Source organism: Oryx dammah, unplaced genomic scaffold, assembly GCF_014754425.2.
Source record: "Oryx dammah isolate SB20612 unplaced genomic scaffold, SCBI_Odam_1.1 HiC_scaffold_3, whole genome shotgun sequence".
Taxonomy (NCBI): domain Eukaryota; kingdom Metazoa; phylum Chordata; class Mammalia; order Artiodactyla; family Bovidae; genus Oryx; species Oryx dammah.
Genome location: NW_024070187.1, coordinates 14,871,614 through 14,893,914, shown reverse-complemented (window position 1 = coordinate 14,893,914; position 22,301 = coordinate 14,871,614). Strand labels below are relative to the sequence as shown.

General features: G+C 42.8%; 1 protein-coding gene and 1 long non-coding RNA gene across 3 annotated transcripts in view; one reads left to right on the top strand and one right to left on the bottom strand.

The window, feature by feature from the left end:
- The window catches only part of ELOVL6 (ELOVL fatty acid elongase 6), a 148,636-nt gene extending 131,058 nt beyond the window's left edge, over positions 1 to 17,578 (bottom strand). The window contains exons 1-2 of one of the 2 annotated variants that reach the window (XM_040237469.1): positions 17,467 to 17,578; positions 17,192 to 17,312 (exon numbers count right to left, since the gene is read on the bottom strand). In XM_040237469.1, coding sequence (XP_040093403.1) covers positions 17,192 to 17,274 — 83 coding nt within the window. In that variant the 5' untranslated portion in view covers positions 17,275 to 17,312; positions 17,467 to 17,578. Of the gene's footprint in view, positions 1 to 16,110; positions 16,345 to 17,191; positions 17,313 to 17,466 lie in introns of those variants that run through there. The other variant, XM_040237470.1, reaches the window with a different exon arrangement.
- On the top strand, positions 16,467 to 20,483 carry LOC120861722. Its single transcript, XR_005720592.1, has 2 exons — positions 16,467 to 16,883; positions 19,945 to 20,483. It is a non-coding gene; the product is annotated as an uncharacterized LOC120861722 (long non-coding RNA).
- Positions 20,484 to 22,301: the final 1,818 nt, after the last annotated feature.

Sequence of the window (22,301 nt, the reverse complement as noted above, 5' to 3'; positions counted from 1 at the left end):
GTTGGAACTGTAACTACATACTCAGAGATTGCCAATCAGAACACCGTATACCTGATAGGCTGTAATTTTGGTATCAGACTCATAAGCATGTTGCTCTAGAATATGAAATGATGAACAATTTCTTATGTTTTATTTTAGAGTAGTTGTCAAATTAAAAAAAAAATATTTTTTTCTACAAGAGGAAAAAACTTGCCTTAAAAAATTACCTGGAAAAGAATGAAGGTACTTTTTCTTCTAATGTTATAGAAGTCATAAATGTTTAGCAAATTAAATTTTAAAATTTACTTCAAGAAATATTATTTTTTGAGGAAAGTTTCGGAGAAGACAATGGCACCCCACTCCAGTACTCTTGCCTGGAAAATCCCATGGATGGAGGAGCCTGGTAGGCTGCAGTCCATGGGGTCGCTAAGAGTCAGACATGACTGAGGGACTTTAATTTCACTTTTCACTTTCATGCATTGGAGAAGGAAATGGCAACCCACTCTAGTGTTCTTGCCTGAAGAATCCCAGGGATGGGGGAGCCTGGTGGGCTGACGTCTGTGGGGTCACACAGAGTCAGACGCGACTGAAGCGACTTAGCAGCAGCAGCAGCAACACTCTTTTAGAAAAATCAAGTCTAATATACCTAACACATATTAAGTATTCAGTGTTTTCCTTATAGTGAGTATTTTCTTTTTTGGTCCTTTAGAATATTTCTAACCATATTTCTTGTTTTCTTGTTTCTAAAAAGAACACTTAAGTTGTCTGGAGTTTAAGTGCAGAACTTTTTCTAAATTTATAAAAGGTAAAACCAAAATCTCATCATTAATTCAATTACAGAAATTTTGTTACAAACTATATCCCATAGGATTTGGAGCCATTCTCCTCCACCCTCTTTTCCCCGCTCCACTAACCTTTTGTATGCTGAGACAATGCAAAGACTCTTATGGAAAAAGAAACACCAAGTCTTCCTAGACACAGCGAACTAAAAACAAAACATTACTTCTCATGTGCTCACATGGAAATCCCTGTCTCTCTCTTCTAAGAGGAAATACAGAAGCAGTGAGTGTTCAAAGCAATGCCCCAAAGTGATTAGATCTCTGCAAGGCAATCCTGTGAAAAATCTCTCATCACTTAGTTCCCAATCAGATCCCTGGTCCTTCCTACCAGACCAGACACACCAGATTTTCTGGCTCCACACAGGCTGGCCTCTGGACTAGATTGGTCCTTTATACCCCTTATAACCTTCACGGCAGACAGTAACTAAATCCTTCCAGTGCCTCTAAATCAGACTCCGTCTCCCAGACAATGGGCAGTGCTGGAGTATTTGTTAATGATATATCCAATGTACGTGTGTTCAGTCTGTTTCCAGATGCCACAAGGTCCCTGAGCCAATTATCCTATTGTTTTTTGCTCTCCAGAGGCAGGTTTATGTTTAATCTTTCATTGCTGTTAGATTAGATGACTCTTGTCCCTGGGGAACCTTTGCCCTATTAGATACATTCCTGAAACCCAGACGTAAAAGTTGTCATGTTCAAGTCAAACAAGTGTCTGTTATAACCTTCCCTTAAAGAAGCAGGACACTTTCCTACTTAAAAAAAAAAATCAAACTGTATAATTTGGAATCGGAGAGAGAGAGAAATTTATTGTGACCTCAATCAACACTATGGCTTACCTCTACCTTAATCTGATAAAGTACATTTATCTGAAGTAAGAATGTGCATTTCTGTCCTCACAAAATGCTTTTATGTTTGAAGGAAAGTTATGACCAAACTAGATAGCATATTCAAAAGCAGAGACATTACTTTGTCAACAAAGGTCCATCTAGTCAAGGCTATGGTTTTTTCCAGTGGTCATGTACGGATGTGAGAGTTGGACTGTGAAGAAAGCTAAGCACTGAAGAATTGATGCTTTGGAACTGTGGTGTTGGAGAAGACTCTTGAGAATCCTTTGGACTGCAAGGAGATCCAATCAGTCCATTCTGAAGGAGATCAGTCCTGGATGTTCATTGGAAGGACTGATGCTAAAGCTGAAACTCCAATACTTTGGCCACCTCATGCAAAGAGTTGACTCATTGGAAAAGACTCTGACACTGGGAGGGATTGGGGGCAGGAGGAAAAGGGGACGACAGAGGATGAGATGGCTGGATGGTATCACTGACTCGATAGACGTGGGTTTGGGTGAACTCTGGGAATTGGTGATGGACAGGGAGGCCTGGCATGCTGCGATTCATGGGGTGGCAAAGAGTTGGATACGACTGAGTGACTGAACTGAACTGATGCTGCTTAATGTTTATTGAAACATGTACTGGTTTTTTCTTTAAGTAATTTTTACCTTATATTGGATAATACACCATTGTAAAATAAAGCCTGTCTTTTACTATGAAGTAAATATATTATAGTTAATGCAAAAAATGAAAAAAAAAAGACCAATATGCAAAATCTCACCACCTTACATACCCAGAACGTAATAGAAAACTGGAACAGCAAAAAGAAAAATAAATAACTATCATTTTATACAACTACTTTTTACTATTTTGGTATTATTTTCTTCCTGATTTTCCCTTGTGTATACAATCCCACCTTCCCTACCACTTTAAGCAAACTTTTGACTTCTTTCTGATTGGAGTATTATTATTTCAAGAAGGTACTAATCAGTCCATAATCCACTTAAGGACAACATAAAGAGACACTGAATAATAAATACATCTGAGAGTGAGTAAACAGCCTTGTGCATCCATCCATGACTTCCCTGGTGGCTCAGTGGTAAAGAATCTGGCTGGCAATGCAGGAGACTGCCTGCCAATACAGGGTTTGGTCCTTGCGTCGGGACGATCCTCTGGAAAGGAAATGGCAATCTACTCCAGCACTACCATGCACAGAGGAGACTGGTGGGCTACAGTCCAGGGGGTTGCAGAGTCAGACAGGATTTAGCCACTAAACAACAATAACATCCATGCATACCTGCATTCATCTAGTCCACACACAGTAAGGGCAACTACACGCCAAATTCTGTGATAGGCACTTATTTCAAAGACAGAAGAGAGAAAAGTGAAAGTCACTCAGTCGAGTCTGACTCTTTGTGACCCCATGGACTGTAGCCCACCAGGCTTCTCTGTCCATGGGATTCGCCAGGCAAGAATACTGGAGTGGGTTGCAATTTTCTACTTCAGGGGATCTTCCTGACACAGAGATCGAACCCAGATCGCCTGCATTGCAGACAAATTCTCTACCATCTGAACCATCAGGGAAGCCCAATATAGAAGAAAGAATACTAACCTATTTATGAGCCAAGTGCAAGCAAACCACACACACACACAAAAAAAAGCAACAGATTTTGATGGGTGGGGAAGAGAAGGAATTTTTATTTGAATAGGCCTGGGAGAAAGTGAAGTCGCTCAGTCGTGTCCGACTCTTTGCAACCCCATAGACTGTAGCCCACCAGGCTCCTCCATCCATGGGATTCTCCAGGCAAGAATACTGGAGTGAGTTGCCATTTCCTTCTCCAAGGGATCTTCCCGACCCAGGGATCGAACCCAGGTCTCCTGCATGTAGGCAGACACTTTACCGTCTGAGCCACCAGGGAAGTCCTTTCAACAGGTAACATTAGGAAGATAATCTTGGAGCTGGATTTTGAATGACCTTTCAAATCAATCAGAACATTTTGGATTTATCCTACAGACAGTGGGAAACCATTGAGAGTTTTTTACCATAGGAGTGACAGGAGAAGGCAGAGAGCTTGGGCAGGAAAGTGAGCAAGGAGAGATGGAGGTAGGAAACAAAAGGAGTGACGGGGGCCTGAAGGAGGTGACTGGCAATGGAAACCATTGAGAGGAAGCAAATTGAGGCCCAGATCACAAAGGTCTTTGTTGTGCATTAGAGATAAGGAGGAATAGCAGGGTGTTGGGCAGCTTGATATCCTGGTCCCAGGGAGCTGACAAAGGAGGCAAAGCAGGCTGGAAGAGGAAGAGGCGTCCAATGTGTGAGATCAACGACCTGAGAAGACAGACCCAGAGACGGAGATGAAATCAGCAGTTACCAGGGCAGCGCTCGTCGCTGACACAAGCTTCAGCTTGGAAGATCTTTCCTAGTACCTGGGCCCCACCAAGGACCCATCATTTCTGAATCTCAGAGATGAAGCCCATACACGTGTATTCCGAGGAAAAACAAACTCTCCGTGTGACCCTGGCCCAAACACCTGGTTAAGGATCGAGGACACAGAACTCGGTTCTCACTTTTTTTTTTTTTCTTTACCCCCAAGCTACCCTTTTGTCGGTAGAAAGTAAGCCCAGTAATTATAAAGAACTGAAGAAGAGCTGCTGCTGCTGCTGCTGCTAAATCGCTTCAGTCGTGTCCGACTCTGTGCGACCCCACAGATGGCAGCCCATGAGGCTCCCCCATCCCTGGGATTCTCCAGGCAAGAACACTGGAGTGGCTTGCCATTTCCTTCTCCAATGCATGAAAGTGAAAAGTGAAAGTGAAGTCACAAAGTCCTGTCCGACTCTTAGCGACCCCATGGACTGCGACCCACCAGGCTCCTCCACCCATGGGATTTTCCAGGCAAGAGTGCTGGAGTGGGGTGCCATTGCCTTGAAGAAGAGCTGAGCACCAACCAAAGCAGTATAATCATAAACAATATCAGCCATCATGAAATAGTTTCCAAAAAATGTTTCTGCAAACATGAAAGCAGGAACAGTCACTGAAAAGCAACTACAACTCAAGACAAGCCCAGTGGCTCAGGGTTAACAGAGTCCTTAAAATTTCCAGAATGTCATATACAATAGGAGCTTTGTAATGTTCCAAAGCACCACGTGGCAGACTTTTCAGCAGAATACTAAATTAGAAGTCCCCCCTCGCCTGCTGCACCTCTAATATAGGCTTACTCATTTTAATGTATAAGTGCCAAATTTGAGTAAGTTTTAATATCTTTCTCAGGAGTTTCCTAGTAGGTAACATTTAATTATTCAAAAGTATAGGAGTTCTAATTTTTTATTTTTCACAAGTATCCATGTGGATTACTAGAGGACTGCTGATGACATTCTAAAAAAGAAAGCCTAGAGAGGAGATAGGAGTCATTTTCAAATGCATCCAAGACAGTCACAGAGATGTGAGAATAAATTACAGCTAGTCAGGACTAGGAGGATGGTAACTTTCAGGCAGTAATTAGAACAGTCTTCTAATAATCAGAGCCACCCCAAGTAGAATGGACTGAAAGGAGCTTCCTGAGAAAGTTCTCAGGTTCTTTCAATGGTTGACCAAGTCAAGAATAAGGAAGTGTTTTGCTCAATTAGAGGCTTCCCTGGTGGCTCGGTGGTAGAGAGTCCACCACAATGCAGGAGACCTGGGTTTGATCCCTGGGTTGGGAAGATCCCCTGGTGAAGGGAATGGCAACCCACTCTAGTTATTCTTGCCTGGGAAATCCCATGGACAGAGGAGGCTGGCGGGCTACAGTCCCTGGAATTGCCAAGAGTCAGACACGACTGAGTGACTGACACTTGCCCGATTAGGAGAATAGCCCTAATGGCAACAGACACAGAAATGTTATCGGCTATAACCTTCTCTATAGTCAAGAAAGGATCATTTAAGACATTACCTGCATCTCTCCTTCTTGCCCCCAAAGCAGAGTAAAAATGAACAATGATGTGAGGCATGATGATAATCTTCATTTTTTTCCCCTACTGATCAGACCACACATTTTGAATGTTAAGCTGCTCTGAATTCTTACCAACCAGAAACAGTATAGGATGAGTATACCGGAAGTCTTTTAAATGTTATCAGTGTGGAATACAGACTGTTTTTTTCAGCTAACAATGAATGAAACCATGGACTGGAATCTTATGCATTTCAGATTTGTTGTCCATTACTCACTAAAAAGATAAACCTATCTTACCAAGTCATGAAATATTGATTAAAACTAGCCCATCCTCATCTTATTTCTTCTATCCCTATTAAAAATTTAATTTACTTCAACTTACAAAGGAAAAAATATTAAATGTGTGAGGCAGTACATAATTTTTCAAACATCTTTTAGGTGGATGTCAGCAAAAACAGTTGAAGAATCCTCCTTTAATATAGAAAACTTAATTAAACCACCTATTTTTTTCCTGATTAAGGATCACAATGTTCCTTGATCCCTTAATCTTCTCTTACTTTTAGAGTCAGTACCCAGTGTTGCACTCCTTTGTGGGGCCATTTTTCACAAGGACATAAGCTTTTACCTCCAAGATTTCCTACCTACCAGACAATAAAAGAAAGCAAACATAACTGTGCTGAGAACTTAAGCAAAAAAACAAACAAGCAAACAAAAAACCCCAAACTGTTTCATTTCCTGGATTGCTGGAGCATTCTCCAAGTCAAAATTGCTGGGGTTAAAAGCACAAATTCCATCTACAACACTAGGTCTTAAAGGGGAATCACCCTACAGTGGATAGGGGCCCAGTGGTCAGGCCACGTATGAGTTAAGCATTAGTAATAACAGGTTAATTATAAAACATCTTTAATAGCATGGCACATTTTACCTGTCCTCTCATCACAAAGAAGGGCTCAAGATGCCCACTGCAATGTCAACTCCGGGCCTAGAAGGAGAGCTGTTAGTTTGTATCCCCAGGAGTTCCAAAGTGAAATTTGAAAGTGGACCCCTTACACTGGAAGGCAGGAAGAGGCCAAAAAAGAAGGCAGCCGCTCGAGACGGGTAGGGTGGCAGGTAGTGAGCAAGGGACTTGCCTACCAGGCTGGTCTTGGGCGGCTGCCGACCAGAGCTAGGAGTCCATATACTGTCCTTAATGAGGCTCAGTGCGCGTATCATCCAGATGATCTCAGCAACACATCACCCTCTCAAGGCTGCATCCCTGAAACGGCTCCTGCTGTGGGAACAGCGGGCAAAACACATTCCAAGGGCAGGTGAAGCGTGAGGAGCTTTGATTGCCCAGGGCTGGCTTTCTGGTCAGCTTTGGGCCGTATACTCTTGATGACCTCCTATGATGTCAAGAGGTCTATTTCTACAGCAAAAATATTAGAAATTTAACACGTTCAACCTAACATATAAGGGAATGGTTACCTAAAGTTCAAACAATACAATGTTAAATAGTCACTGAAAATTATACCTATGGAGAGGAGAGGTTTTAGTGACATGAAAAACATTTATAATGTAAAGAGGAAACAAAAGCAACATATAAAGTTGTAATGAGGCAGTAGGTGATTAAAAACTATCCAGTGCGGTCCCTGGCATATAAGAGACAACTCAGTTCACTGCTGACATGCACTGAATGATCTAAAGTACATAAAAATCTTAAAAACAAGGCTGAAAGAAATGTGGCAAAGAACAGTGGTTACCCTTGGATAAGAATTAAAGGTGTTTTCTTTCTGGAATCTTTATGCTTTTTAACGTTTTTATTTCTTTTTTCTATAATAAATATTTACTTTAAAATCAGGAAAAGGATTTAAAACTGAATTTTAACAGGCTCTATTTCTTCACACTGGAGGAACTGACCTTTAAGAACAGGGACATCTCCAAGTCATACATATGGGTGTGTGTGAGTCTGCGTGCATGCATGCCAAGTCGCTTAAGCTGTGTCAGACTCTTTGCAACCCTATGGACTGTAGCCTGCCAGGCTCCTCTGTCCATAGGATTCTCCACGCAAGAATACCCAGGGATCGAATCCATGTCTCATGGCTCCTGCATGGGCAGGTGGGTTCTTTACCACTACTGCCACCTGGCAGCCCATATATACACATACAGACATACACGTATATAAATATATTCTTTCCCCCTGCTGACAGGCAGAATTAACAGGTAGAAGTACAAGCCTGGAGTCTAGAACCAAGCTGAGTGGACAAAGAATAGAGCATAGAAAAGCAGATAGAAAGTATGCTTTGTAAGAAATGTTCCAAGTCAGTGTGTCATGGTTTGAGATGAAACTGAAATATTTTATGATAGAAGCATTATTAAAGGTGACATGGCTTTCCACAATTTTAAAAGTACTGATAGATTTTGATTAAGTAATATTCCAAAAATAATCGTTCTGCGTGATTACAGTATCCGTATAGGGCAATTATAACATTAATAGTGCTTTTTGTAGTTATTCTTGCCTTCAGTGTTCAGGATCCACTTATTGAACAATAGGAAACAGACACTGTAAGATCCTAAACTAAAAACTGCAGATCTCTTCCATGTTTACAGTGCTGCCAAGTCTCCAAGCACATTTTTTTATTGATTGAATATTTATTCTAACACAAACAGGGGGATGATTAAGGCCTGGGTGGCTAAGCTTTGGTCAATGCTGGAGCCCATTTCTCTTTTTTCATCCCTACATACAAATTCCAACTTGTGAAACCCCATTGGGCCTCATTTCCTGTTGTTTAAAATCAAAAAGATAATACATCAAAGGGTGGCTGGGAGGATTTAGTTATTAACATATATAAAACATTTTAAAAGGATACCTGCAATCAGTAAATGACCATGTTCTCAACTGTTAGTATCATTACTTCAGAATGAAGAAAACTTACCCTCCTTCCTAAGATCTTTAAATCTGTGTCAAAAAGTCATAAAACTGAAAGGAAACTACAGACTTTGATATTTAGAGTAACTTTTTATAGAGCTTCCTACCCTCTTATTGTAATGATAACCACTGCTATACCAGCTTTTAAATGCTTAAGGCATCCATAGAGTTCAAGAGAAATCTCACACATTAAAAAAAAAAAAAAAGAAAAGAAAGTTTCAGGTGTAAACCTACCAGGCGCCACCCCTGCACTGCCACTACCTCATTGAGGCTCCTAAAACAAGATCATGAAATTCTCAAGTTCAAAGCGTTCAATTCAACTGAACCCACTTCACCTGAAAAAGTCAATTACCCCGGTTGGAGTGGACCAATTATCTTAAAAACTTTTATATCGTACTTCTATTATAAATAGAAGGAGCCAGGCAATTGGGACTTGAGGGTTTCCCCTACTATTACCCATATTGAAGATTTTTTAAATTTATTAGTAACTGGGGTTAAATTCAAGTACTAAATGTTCAAATTTTGTAGTTTTAAGAACTTTACTAAAATAGTATTTAGTTTAAAAACTTGACAAAATATTCAAATTAGGACCTATTTGCAGCAAATTTTAGAAAAGTACATTGGGTTCAGGAAGATGCTTCTGTTCCTGTGTTTGTTGCACTAGGTAGCTTGTGGGATCTCAGTTCCCCAACCAGGGATTGAACCTTGGCCCATGGCAGTGAAAGCATCAAGTCCTAACCACTGGAACTCCAGGGAATTCCCAAGGAAGATGCTCTCCTATTAGCAGGAAATACACAAAAAGCTGTCTTTAATGGGGTATCGGTTTTCAGCTTTTTAAAGTCATTTTAACATAGTTATGTGTACTTACAGGTTTGTGTGTATATACATAAACATATACTTTTCTAAGTAAATGTATGGACATTTATGCATAAACATGCATTTCATTAATCTTGCCAGTCTTCAAAGAATGATCTTGTGTGCTGCCCATTAAGTGTTAATAGTCAGTTCAAAAATTCAGCCTCACAAAGGCTGTACTTTCTTCAGGTGGGATTGTTTGAGGTCAGGCCCTGAACATTATCCTGCTTAAAAATCTGCCAAGGGAAAACAAGTCAAGAGGAGCAAAGAAGCCACTGGGCCCGAGGCAGGACAAGGGATGGGACCCCGGGGGCCCAGGGCAAAGGAGGGGCTTCAGGGATGAGAGGCGCTTCCTGGGGTGGGAGGATGCAGCCACAGTCTCCCCCTTCCCTACTCCACACCAGCTCCAGCCTGGCCTTCTCTTTTCACCCCTCTCCCCCACTAAGAACCTGTGACACTGGCCACATTCCTGTGGCCCCTGAATGTTCCCCACTCTTCACCCCTTTCTTTTGTGCAGACCTCATTACAATAAATTTTAAATAAAATCCAGGAAAAAAAAAATCAGTCTCAGAATTTAAACGATTGTTTAAAAAAAAATTAAGGGTTGAGCGAAAGACATCTGAAATTTATCTTTAAGAAAATGAATCTTTCATTTGTACATTATTTTGGACACACAGGTTTAAAGTTAAATTTTAGGAAGTTCACAGTGGGTGACTGACTCAACAAAAGGGTTCCTAAGAATACCTGTCATTCTAATATACTAAGATAAATAACCTTGAAACTTAAAATCATGAGTACTCAGTACAGAAAGAAATCACAATAAAATTGTAAGCTTGATGACTTACAAAGCTTAGATGTAAGCTTAGATGACTTACAAAGATCTGGGATTCAGGATGCTTTTTGCTCAATGAACTTAAAATTACAAATCCATTTTTGACTAGGCCAGTCTTCTTTCAAAAAAGGATTAATCTTATAAAATTATTGTAAGTTAAATACAGTTAAGGATGCTGTTAAAGTTCTGAACTTTACATGTTATACCTGCCTGTATATACTCACAGAAGAAGTAAAGTTGCTCAGTTGTGTGCAATTCTTTGTGATCCAATGGACTGCAGCCTACCAGGCTCCTCTGTCCATGGAATTTTCCAGGCAAGAGTACTGGAGTGGGTTGCCATTTCCTTCTGCAGGGGATCTTCCCCACCCAGTGACTGAACTCAGCTCTCCTGCATTGCAGGCAGACGCTTTACCCTCTGAGCCACCAGGGAAGCCATATACTCATCATCAGAATACAAACAAAGAATGAAGTTATGAGCCTTTACCTTTCAATAAAGCCATGTTATATTTTCATTCGGATTTCCTTAGACTATCAACAGGAATAACTATGATATGGGTACTTTTCCGAAAGTAAACTCTTCCAGGTAAGTGTCTGTGCTCTTCTAACAAAGATAAATGGAAAGTAGGTGGACCAGATGGATTTGAAGCTAAGAATAAAAATAGAAAGCTAAGGCAAATTTGTGGACTGCTGTCTGATTCTTATTAATAAAAGCCAGCTCAGCTCACCTGTATCCAGACATGACAAATTAAGTGAATTGTAGCAACAATTTTTGGATAATTCATCTTAGAAAGTGTTGGGCATGAAATATCCAGATCACTGAACCAAATATGAATTCTTGATTTGCTGTACTCCATTTTACTTTGTTGGCTTAAGACAGGTCAGATGGTTGTTTATGCTCTCCAAAGTATTTCTAAGCCTCTTTCCCCTCTCAAAACTTTCCCACAAAATAGATTCTCCTTAAAGATAAACAGGCAAAGCAAATTTTGGATCTAGAGTGGATTGACTTTGTAATTAAATTCCAATGTGATCCTGACACTTAGAATTTACTATCATCTAACATTAAAAGCTAAGATTAAAAACTAAGATCATGGCATCTGGTCCCATCCCTTCATGGCAAATAGATGGGGAAAAAGTAGAAACAGTTAAATATAAAGTCAGACTTTATATTTTTGGGCTCCAAAATCACTGCAGATGGTGATTGCAGTCACGAAATTAAAAGACGCTTACTCCTTGGAAGGAAAGTTATGACCAACCTAGATAGCATATTCAAAAGCAGAGACATGACTTTGCCAACAAAGGTCCGTCTAGTCAAGGCTATGGCTTTTCCAGTGGTCGTGAATGGCTGTGAGAGTTGAACTGTGAAGAAAGCTGAGCACCAAAGAATTGATGCTTTTGAACTGTGGTGTTGGAGAAGACTCTTGAGAGTCCCTTCTGCAAGGAGATCCAACCAGTCCATCTTAAAGGAGATCAGTCCTGGGTGTTCTTTGGAAGGACTGATGTTGAAGCTAAAACTCCAATACTGTGGCCACCTGATGGAAAGAGCTGACTCATTTGAAAAGACCCTGATGCTAGGAAAGATTGAGGGCAGGAGAAGGGGACGACAGAGAATGAGATGCTTGGATGGCATCACTGACTCGATGTACATGAGTTTGAGTGAACTCCGGGAGTTGGTGATGGACAGGGAGGCCTGGCGTGCTGCGATTCATGGAGTCACAAAGAGTCGGACACGAATGAGAGACTGGACTGAAATGAACTGAACTGAACATTAAAAGCACCAAGGAGTCATGTCTAGACCACAAAATTTAACTTCCAATTTAACAAAAGGCCTATGTAAACACTTTATCACTATATTCATATTTAGTTACTAATGCGAATATAGAGACAGATAATCATAAAATAATTTGCATTATTCCTGGAAACCCTAGAGAAACCAGACTGCATGAATATACATCACATAAAAGTTCAGATTAAAGTTCTTACACAATATTATTTGCTAGGATCACATCAGAGATCACAATTTTCTTCTGTATACATTTTCTGTGTTCTCACTCTTAACCTAGTGCATAAGAGGCCAACATCTCAAGTGCTTTCTAAAGTTTATTGAATGAATGTTAAGTTCCTCACACTTAGGATTTTCAGTTTTAAGGCTAATATGAACTGTGATTCTCCAAACTAAATGGCAAAAAACACACTGGGTACAGTGTGGACACAGTAGTTTCCTAGACAGCTGACCAAATTTGTATTGATTAAATGACACATTGTGGCCTTTTCTGTCTTATGACCACAGACGGTACTGTTTTACAGCCACTTTTCTTACAAAAACATACAAGTCACAAGGAGGATTTTAGAGATCAATGCAAAGCAATTGTCACTACAGGAAAAACAGCCTGCATTCCAAAGTGTGATAGACATTAAATGCTATATTTTTAGTAAAAATCTAACACAGGCTTATAATACTTTTATGTTTTTTCATATTGAAATTGTATGTTACCTTCCAAATCTCACATCTAACAAAAAACAAAAAGATGTGCAATTTCTTTTTAACAGTGTTTAATTTTTGCCCTTAGTAAAAACCAATCTGTAGTTTCCTTAACCAGACAGTATTTACTTCTAAAAATCCCCACACTCTTATAGATCTCAAACACAGCATACAAAATATAAAAACAATAAAAATCTTTATAACCATTGCCACGGGTGGAAAGAAGGTCAGAAAAATATACAAAGCAGTGAAAGGCTGGATGTGAAGGATGCCAGAGGGGAGGGGAGGGGGGAGCGGGGGAGGGTTTCGTGAGGTTCTAGGCAAACCCTGTGATGACGTCACCTCACATACATAATGTTAAAGCAGTCAGCACAGGCCTCCTGCTTTCTTATTGGTGAACACCGTGTCAGCCGACATCAGAAGATAATCACCATTGGTCAGACAATTACAACTGAAGCAACTAGCATCTACCACTGCTAGCACAGACCTGGCAAGCTGCTGAAAGAGAAGGCAGAGCAGAGCCCAGCTGCCCTTCTCAGTCAGTGAATTTTATGTCACTTTACCAATCCCTAGGCGATTTTGCCCCCTTCCCAGCAGACCTAATAAATGAAGTCAGCTATTTGTGAAAATAACAGGTAAAGCCCAGACATCTCATAAAAGAACAAAACGCCTCTATTTTCAATGCTGTAAAACCACAAGGGCTTTTCAGTGTCAAATCAGAACTTAAAAATGTTAAGCTAAAAGCAGGTATTTTCCTCTATCTCATGCAATATACCCTCATTTACCAGATAATATAACCCAGGATATTTTTTAATTGCCATATAAAGATGTGGCTCAGGGTGATTCTCCAAGGCATATTTATTACTCTGATTTTTCCATAGTTTTTCTAATGTATTATATGTGAAACTATTTGCTAGAAAAGTAAAATGGTCTATAGTATTTATCCCATGTCTAAAACAATGAATACAGGGCTAATCATTGTTTGAGCAGCAATAAACCTGATAAACTTGCCTCAGTTGAACTCTTTAGTTTATAAAAACATCACTCCAAAATAAGGGTCCCATTACATTAATATGTAATAAAGTAATGAGTACAGATTATAGGATAAGTTTAATAAAGGCCTTCTTAAATCATATTCAAAAGGTAGTGCAGACAGCATCCTGACAAACTCCTGACCTTCCTTACAATTCTTCAAAACACAGTGAGTGCAGCTTAATCTTTGAGAGATAAGTTATAACTTAATTCTGTAAACTGAGTTTTATTTGAGGCTATGTCTAGGGAATTTTTAAGGACAACTGAAAATAATTTGTCAAAAAAATACAGTAGAAACTTCACAACATTGTTTTTCCTCCAGAAATTATTTCAAGTCATCTGTAGTTAATGAGTCTGGCAAATGCAAGACCTTGTGCTTCCTAAACGTTCCCTCTCCTCAAGAGGGTGTAAGCTTTGGTTTACAAGGGAAATGAAAAGGAAAAAACCTTCATTTTCTTATTAACCTAGTTCAAGACTTTTTGGCTGTTGACATTTTGGGAGAGGTTTATAAAATGGGCACCCAAGGATACTGGGAGAAATGCATACACTCTGGGATATAAAAAGGAAACAAGACAATTAGGGTCAAAGAGAGAAAAAGTCAGGAAGGGGAACTTCTAATATGTGACTATGGCATAGTATTCAAAACTCAAGGGAAGGCCAAGTCTGCTAAGGTTCAGGTAGCTGTGCTCGCAATAAAATAGACATCCATCATCACTTTAACTCACTAGTTAAGACTTTCCCCAGGCATCTGCCTGTACAATGCATTCTTCAAGGTGCATTCAAGAGCGGAATGAGAAGCATGCCCTGAAGAGATGATGGTCTAGCAGGAGGCACAGTGTGTGTTAGTCACTCAGCCGTGTCCGACTCTCTGTAACCCCATAGACTGTAGCCGACAAGGCTCCTCCATCCATGGAATTCTCCAGGCAAGAATACTGGAGTGGGTTGCCATTTCCTTCTCCTAGAAGGCACAGACATACATCTAAATACTTACGCATATGAATAAAAAGCTAGGAAAGATACTGCCAGATGAAATGTACAGAAAAAGAGCTAAGAGTGGTAAGAGTCCAACAGGCGAAGATAATTGGTGCATTTTTCCCATTTTCAATCCCCAGAGGGTTAGGCCCTGTTTGATGTTTGGTGTATTGGTCAATAGAGAAAGTGAAAGTGAAGTCGCTCCGTCGTGCCGACTCTTCGAGACCCCATAGATAGTAGCCTGCACCAAGCTCCTCCGTCCATGGGATTTTCAAGGCAAGAGTACTGGAGTGGGTTGCCATTTCCTTCTCCAGGGAATCTTCCCAACCCAGGGATCGAACCCAAGTCTCTCATATTGTAGACAGACGCTTTATGGTCTGAGTCACCAGGGAAGTCCAATAGAGAAAGAGGCGGGAAATAGTACCAAGTGGTACTGGAAACACAGAAAGTGGCCCCAGAGAAAAGGCAACAAGTGAGTAGGAGTATCCACCGAGGAGGTGCAAGGAGAGGGGCTAGCCCACAGTGAGCTGGAGCAGCCGGCCTGAGGGGAGGCCAGCTCCGGAGGGGCAGGTTCAACAAGGGTGCAGCAAGTTGGAGACTGGTCAGATATTAGGAAACACAGAGAGCGCAGGGCCGATGGGGCGGGAAGATGGACTCAGCGGCGTGACAAGACACCACGACAAACAGTCGCAGAGAAGACCTTCGCCTTCTGCTGGTCCGCCGCGCGGCTCCCGGCGCCACCCCGCCCCCAGGCACCGCCCCCGCCCGGCCTTCAGCGCCACCCCCTACGCGGGAGGAGGAAGTGCCTGTAAAGAAGGTCCCTTTGGTGGGGCCCGAGGGAGGCTTGGCTTCCCCAAGCGCAGAGGCCTTAATTGTCTAAACTCCTACGGAATCGAGCCTCTCGGTGCACAACCGTCTTCCGGGCCCACCCTCGGCGCCTTCGTCCTCGGAGGCCCAGGACGGGCCTCGGCCCAGAGCGCTGCCGCACTTCCCAGCCTTCCGAGCGAATCGCGCGGCCCTCCTGGCTTCCGGCTGTGGCCCTCCGCCCCCGCGCCCGAGGAAGCCCCCAACCACGCCGCAGCAAGTGTGAGCGCGCCGGGCCGCGCGCCGCGCCCGCCCCAACCGGCCCGGCCCCGCCGGCGCGCCCAGCGCAGGGGGCGGGCCCGGCCGCGCTGAGGCCGCAAATGGCCAGCTACGGTCCCCTGCGGGCCGGCCGCGAGGGAGGAGGCGGGAGCGGCGGCCGAACCTCCCGGGGAGAAGGCGTTGAGTTCCCCTTCCTGGGTTCCGGCGCAGAGCACCCACCCGCCCCAGCCTCCAGGCGCGCTAGCGTCTCCGGTTTCCCATTGATAACCTGGGGGAGGGAAGGCAGGTCGTGAGGGCGCCGGGGGCACGCGCTAGCGCACGCGGCAGGCGGAATCCCCCACCTTCTGAGAGCCCCCTCGGCCCGACCCTCTCCAACAGTACCTGGGAGGCTGCCAGCAGCTGCCTAGCTGGGGGTTGCCTTGGGCTTTCTCTTTACTGATCGTCAGACACGGGCTTAAGGTGGGGTGGTTAGAGAATGTCTGCCACAGCAGCTCCGTCTACAAGCTAGAAGCGAGATGAACATACACACCCTCCCCTGTTAAATATTGCAAGGTGACACGGGATCGCTTCCCACACAGGGATTTCCAAAAGGACTGGCGGAGGGAATACAGTTAACAAGAAAGATGCTTTCCCAGGTTAGAAGTTGTGTGGGGAACACTCCCCACCCCACAAGGACTCTGCGGACCAGGGGTTTTTAATCTGTCTCAACTCCAATCAGCAGCTTCCCACTAAATTAGAATCCAGTGTGTCCAAAAGGCGTTTCCGTAAAACAAACTTAATAATGGCGTGGCTCCACTCGCTCGGGTTCATTCATTTTTATTACTGTTTTCATTGTCCCCTCCTCCCCCACTCCCCGCCTCCGTCTCTTCATGAAACTGGAAAGGGATCTGCGTGGGGAAAAGGGGTCCAGGAAAGGAGGAATCTGGCTGGGGAGCAGCAAGGAGGAAGACAGTGAAGTAGGAGAGCAGCAAGGAGAAAGGAAGGACAGACAGGAGGAAAGGGAAAAGGGCGAGGACCAGAGAGCAGAGAACGGCGGATGGGAGAGGGTTAAACAGAGCCGGAGACCGGGTCCTGTCTCCACTGCCTTTCACACTCTGCTTGCAGGAGGCCAAGCAAGAAAACCCAAATCTAGAGGGAAACCAGGAGCAGCACAGGTAGGGTCTGTGGCGTCTCTCCCGCCTTCCCTGTCGCACTCTATGTACACATGTATGTTCTATGTTATATAATCTATGTTAAAGATGCATGTGTAGCCACGGTTCACCCAGGGGCACCCACAGACTCACGCGCTTCATGCAGCCCCAATGCCTCCTGCACGGGGGAGACCCGGGAACTCAGCGATCCGCTCCCGCTACCCGCGGTTCCTCGCTCCATTCACGCCCCAGAAAGGGAGTACCGACATTAAGGCACACGGGGAAAACGCGCGGGGCTCCTGGGGACAGCATCACACGAAAGCATCACCTACCAGTTTTCCTGCATCCACTGGATGGCTTCATTCTCGTTGAACTGCTTTTCGAATTCATATTCTTGTAAAGTCAACACTGACATGTTCACTGGGGCTGATCTTCGGAGTCGCTACGTATTCTCTACACAAAATAAAATAATCTGTAAAGCGCTAGATTTCGAGTGCTCTCCAGTCTGTTTCCCCCACCCACCCCCCAAGGTCTTCCCCTCGCCGGTCGATCTCCGGCAACCGGTTTCCCCCAGCCTCTCTCAGCTACAGTCGGGGTTGAGCATTGCCTGCGCCTCTGCTCCCAGCTCCTCTCTCCGGGACTCTCCTCCTCCCGGCGTCCGCATCCACCGTCGGAGGAAATGAATGCCTTGCGGTCTTAGTGCCCGCACGTTTGTCCATCGCCCTTTTTACTTGTCTGTGGGGAATCTCCTCCCCATCATGCGATCCGACAAATTTTAACCCTTTGTGAGAGAGAGCGAGACCTCTCTAGCCCCGGGGGCAGTTTTGTATACGTAAAGGTGACTAGGGAAGAGAAAGAAGGGCTTGGAAGGGGAGGAAGTAGCTTTGAGGTCATCTACAACGCCCAGTCCCGACCTCGTGGGCCGCTTCGCCTGGCGTTTGAATGAAGTTTCTGAAAACCAAGCGAAGCCCCAGGGAGAGCTTAGTACGTAGGCTCTAAGTAAATAATAAAACCTGCCCGCTTCCTCGCCAAGAACTCTAGGCAAATTTGCGCTGATGCCACGTGAAACGAACGCATTTGCTACCTCCTTGCCCCTGCCGCACCGTCCAGGTCGCTCACCACCGAGCTCTGGCTCTGATTCAAGGAAACTTGGGGCCCGGTCTGCAGAGCCCCCCAGTCACGTGCCGGCTGGGGATGCTGAGGGCGAAGGTGGCAGAAAGTCGAGAGTGACTAGAAGCCAGAAGAGGAGGGAGGTTAGGTGGAGGATTTGGATATGGGAAAGGGTAGAGATAGTGCAGCAGCAGAGAGATAGTGAAATTAAACAAAGAGGGTAAGCAAGTTAGCAGATAGGAGAACTGGACCAACTGGTCCAATGCAAAAACTATTTGCATGCATAAGAAATTCGCTTTATGTATTTTACGGGTGTAGGTGGAACAGAATCACCTTTGAGGAGAGGGCTAAACGTACCATTGACCCCTACTGACCTCCCAGTCTCACACCAGTGTTTTAATCTCAGTTTCCATATACACCCTCTTTCTTTACTCAGAAGGAAGTATTTTTTACTCTGTCCCTCCCTCCACTCATTCCCCACAAATTAAGAAAAGTGAAATGGGACATCGAGGCATCTAATAATATACGCATGTAATTGTAAGCTTAAAATATAAGAATAATAATGAACCTATGCTTTAAAAATTAGGTGGACATTAGGACCAGGAAGAAAATTCTCTTTCTCCGCACCTCCCCACCTCCAAGGCAGTCCAAAGAGGATATTTTCATTTAAAGTCGAGTGCCTCAAACCACTGAAAACTGGAAACTGTGAGAAACGTCTCTTTAAATAAGGAGGGTATAACAAAAAGTTAGGTTTTTTTTTTTTTAATCCAGTATATATAGAGAGAGACAGACAGACTTCCCAGGTAGCGCTAGTGGTAAAGAACCCGCCTGCCAATTCAGGAGACACAGGAGACGCTGGTTCAATCCCTGCGTTAGGGGGATCCCCTGGAGGAGGGCATGGCAACCCACTCCAGTGTTCTTGCCTGGAGAATCCCACGGACAGAGGAGCCTGGTGGGCTACAGGCCATCGTGTCGCAAAGAGTTGGACAAGACTGAACCAACTTTGCAGGCATGCGCATACACACACATATATGGCAAATTAATTTATAAGTTGATGCTCCCAAATATTCCATATACAAACTTTCCTCATCTCTCCATTTCAGGGTTGTTATTCTAGAGACTTCTGCAGCAAAAGTCTAGGCCAAAAGACTTAGTAGTCTTATGGTGGAAGGTGGGTGTGGCCTGATTAGATCAGGATTTTAGCACTGCACCTGGGCATATGAGTAAGCAATAAATATTTGTAAAGTGAAGTGATTTAAGTAGATGAAAGAAGGGAGGCATGTTTTTGGTTAGTCTTTCAGTCCTGTCAGACTCTATGTGACCCCACTGGACTGAGCCCACTAGGCTCCTCTGTCCATGGGATTCTCCAGGCAAGAATACTGGAGTGGATTGCCATGCCCTCCTCCAGGGGATCTTCCTGACCCAGGGATTGAACCCAGTCTCCTGCACTGCAGGTGGACTCTTTACCATCTGAGCCACGAGGGAAGACTCCTAAAGAAGCAAGGAAAGTGACAAAGGAAACAAGGGTGAGAAAATCCAGCAAATATTTTGCTATATTTTGCAAGGATAAGTCCTACTTTTGCCTTAAAAGACCCCATTTTTAAACTGTTATTCTCACTAGGCATCATGTCAATTTTAAACTAGTATGAGAAATTTGTATTGACTTACTTTATTGTCTGTTATTACCTGTTTATTTTCTGGAGATGGAGTTGGGGTTTTGTTAAAAGCAAATATCTGATTTGTTCTTAACAGTGTCTGAAGAAAAATTACAATGGGAGGTAAGTCCCTATTTCTTGACCTTTAAAGTGGACAAGTACCAAAAAATGGTAGATTCTTGATAGTATTATGTGTTTTTAAGAGTATTCAAAACAGACACTGTCAGTGGTAGTGAAAACTGGTGACTTTACCTGGAAAGCAATTTGGCAGCCTATTTAATCATTCTAAATGCACTATCCTTTGACCATTTATTTACCAGATATTCCTTGAGCCTGTGCTCTGCTGAGCTCTTGGGAGTCAGGGGAAGAAGAAAGACAGATCTCCTGCCCTTTTGGAGCTCATATTCCAGAGAAGACAAAATAATTTCATATAAGGTGACATTCTAAGATTAAAATTAAGTAGCATCATCTGAAGAGATGGGAGTGTTCATTTAAACGCTGAAGGCTTCACTGAGAAGGTGACTATGAGTCTTATAAAAAATTAATACACAGAAATCTCAATTAAATAAAGTTGCGATACCAGAAGGGGGAGCCCTCCTGCCCTGCAACCACAGCAGAGCCCAACAGGAAGAAGAAAGACTCCTCTTTTTTTCTGGCAACAACTGAATCAATGAAAAAACGTGGACTCTTTGTTTATTACACCCTCCCCACTTCCTTTTCCCCTCTATAAGAGTGTTCTCCTTCCCTTCCTCTGCGGTGACTTGCACATGGTTTACCACAGTTACACACTCTCAATTGTAATTCTCTATTAATTCTGAATAAACTCATCCTTGCTGGAGTAATAATCACCAGTGTATTTGTTATAGGTCAGTAGTTGAAACCACAGTGACAAAGAGTCACTAACTTTTGCAGAAGCAAGAGCAAGTACAAACACTCTAAAGGTAAGGGATAAGTTTGTAGGTTGGTGTGTTTCCAGGTCATAAGGAAGGAATGACTGATAGGTTGGCGAGGCAGGGCACGGGCCAGATCTTGGCAGACTGGCAAATCAAGATGAGATAATTGGATTAGACCACTCCAGTATTCTTGCTTGAAAATTCTATGGACAGAGGAGCCTGGCAGGCTACAGTCCATGGGGTTACAAAGAGTCAGACATGACTGAGCACACACACACATTAACTGCTATGGGGTGAGGAGAAATTAAAAGGATTTTAGATAGAGAATAGCATGATAATTCCTAGTAATTCCATTACTAGGAACTTACTCTGTGGATACACTCATAAACACATTTTAGATATATGTATATTGTTCAGCAATGTTTGTAATAAGAAAACATTGGAAATAACGGGGAGCTAACTAAATGATGGTTAATATTAATTAGATGATGGCAAACCCTTGCAGTAGAATATTTTAAAGCCTGTTGAAAAGAAATGGTTCTGTTGATTGCAATATTCAGAGAGCTTCCAGAAATATTTTTGAGGAAAATTAAAAAGCAAGGCACAAGGGCCTTTTGTATTATGATATATTTAAGAAAAACATTTACAAATGTACACTTTTGTGGGGTTTGGAGGGAAGAGTTTGTTGGTGATGTATATGTTTGGGGAAAGACCTGGGAGCAAACTAAAGAGAGTTCGTAGTGTTTATTTTTTCACAGTATTTGAATTTTATGATGTATTTGTATTTCATTAAAAAAAGAGTCAACAGGAGTTAGATGAGTAGTGAAATAATGGATTATTTTTCTATTAGAAATAAAATAGTTTAAATGATTTTTCTACATTTATTTTGCACTGCAAAACACATACTAAGACCTGGCTATTTGTGTTGATTATTTTTTTCCTGCAAGGGGGCTATAGAAGCTTAGGAGAAATGGAGAAGAATGTTAGGAAGGTGCCCAGCAACACCACTAGGAATTCTGATGAAAAGATTTATTGTGTGTGTTTCTAACCCATAACCAGATAGGTAGTTAATATTGAATATAAATAACTGGGGCTTAAAAACTAACAGCTAATTGACATTTAGTAGTAAAATTCTCAAAATTAGTTCAGAGAGTAAGGCATACTTTCAGAGACATATTTATTTACAAAGATGAATGACAGCTAAGCAAAAGATCTGGAGTTTGGTCCTGACTCTATTCCAGACCTGTCTATTGGGGAAAGTACATTGATCCTTAATTTCATTTTCTCTGTGTAAAATAACCACTGGGCTGCATGCTACCAGCTCAAAATTTCACTGGTTCAGAAATATGTTAAAATATACTCATTGTTTCTGGGCCTTCTAACACTAACCTACTTTTCTAGACCTCTGGTCCCTAGATGAGTCTAGCCATGCTGACCCATTTCACATCCTCTGAACATCTTGAGTCTAGATTCTGTTTGTCCCATCATTCTCTCTGCTTGGAGACCCTTCTTTCCGAAACCCCTTTGGATATTCACGAGCTACTCCCGGCTTAAGGCTTTTCAAATATAAGATCTGTTCAAATATAAGATCTCTTGCTCTCTCACCTCCTAAACTCTTGTGCTTGTTACCACAGCTCGGAAGCCCTCAGCCACGTGGGAGGTGGTGGTGATTGATGGTTTTAGTCACTAAGTTGTCTTCTACTTTTGCGACCCCATGGACTGTGGCCTGCCAGGCTCCTCCGTCCATGGGATTCTCCAGGTAAGAATACTGCAGTGGGTTGCTA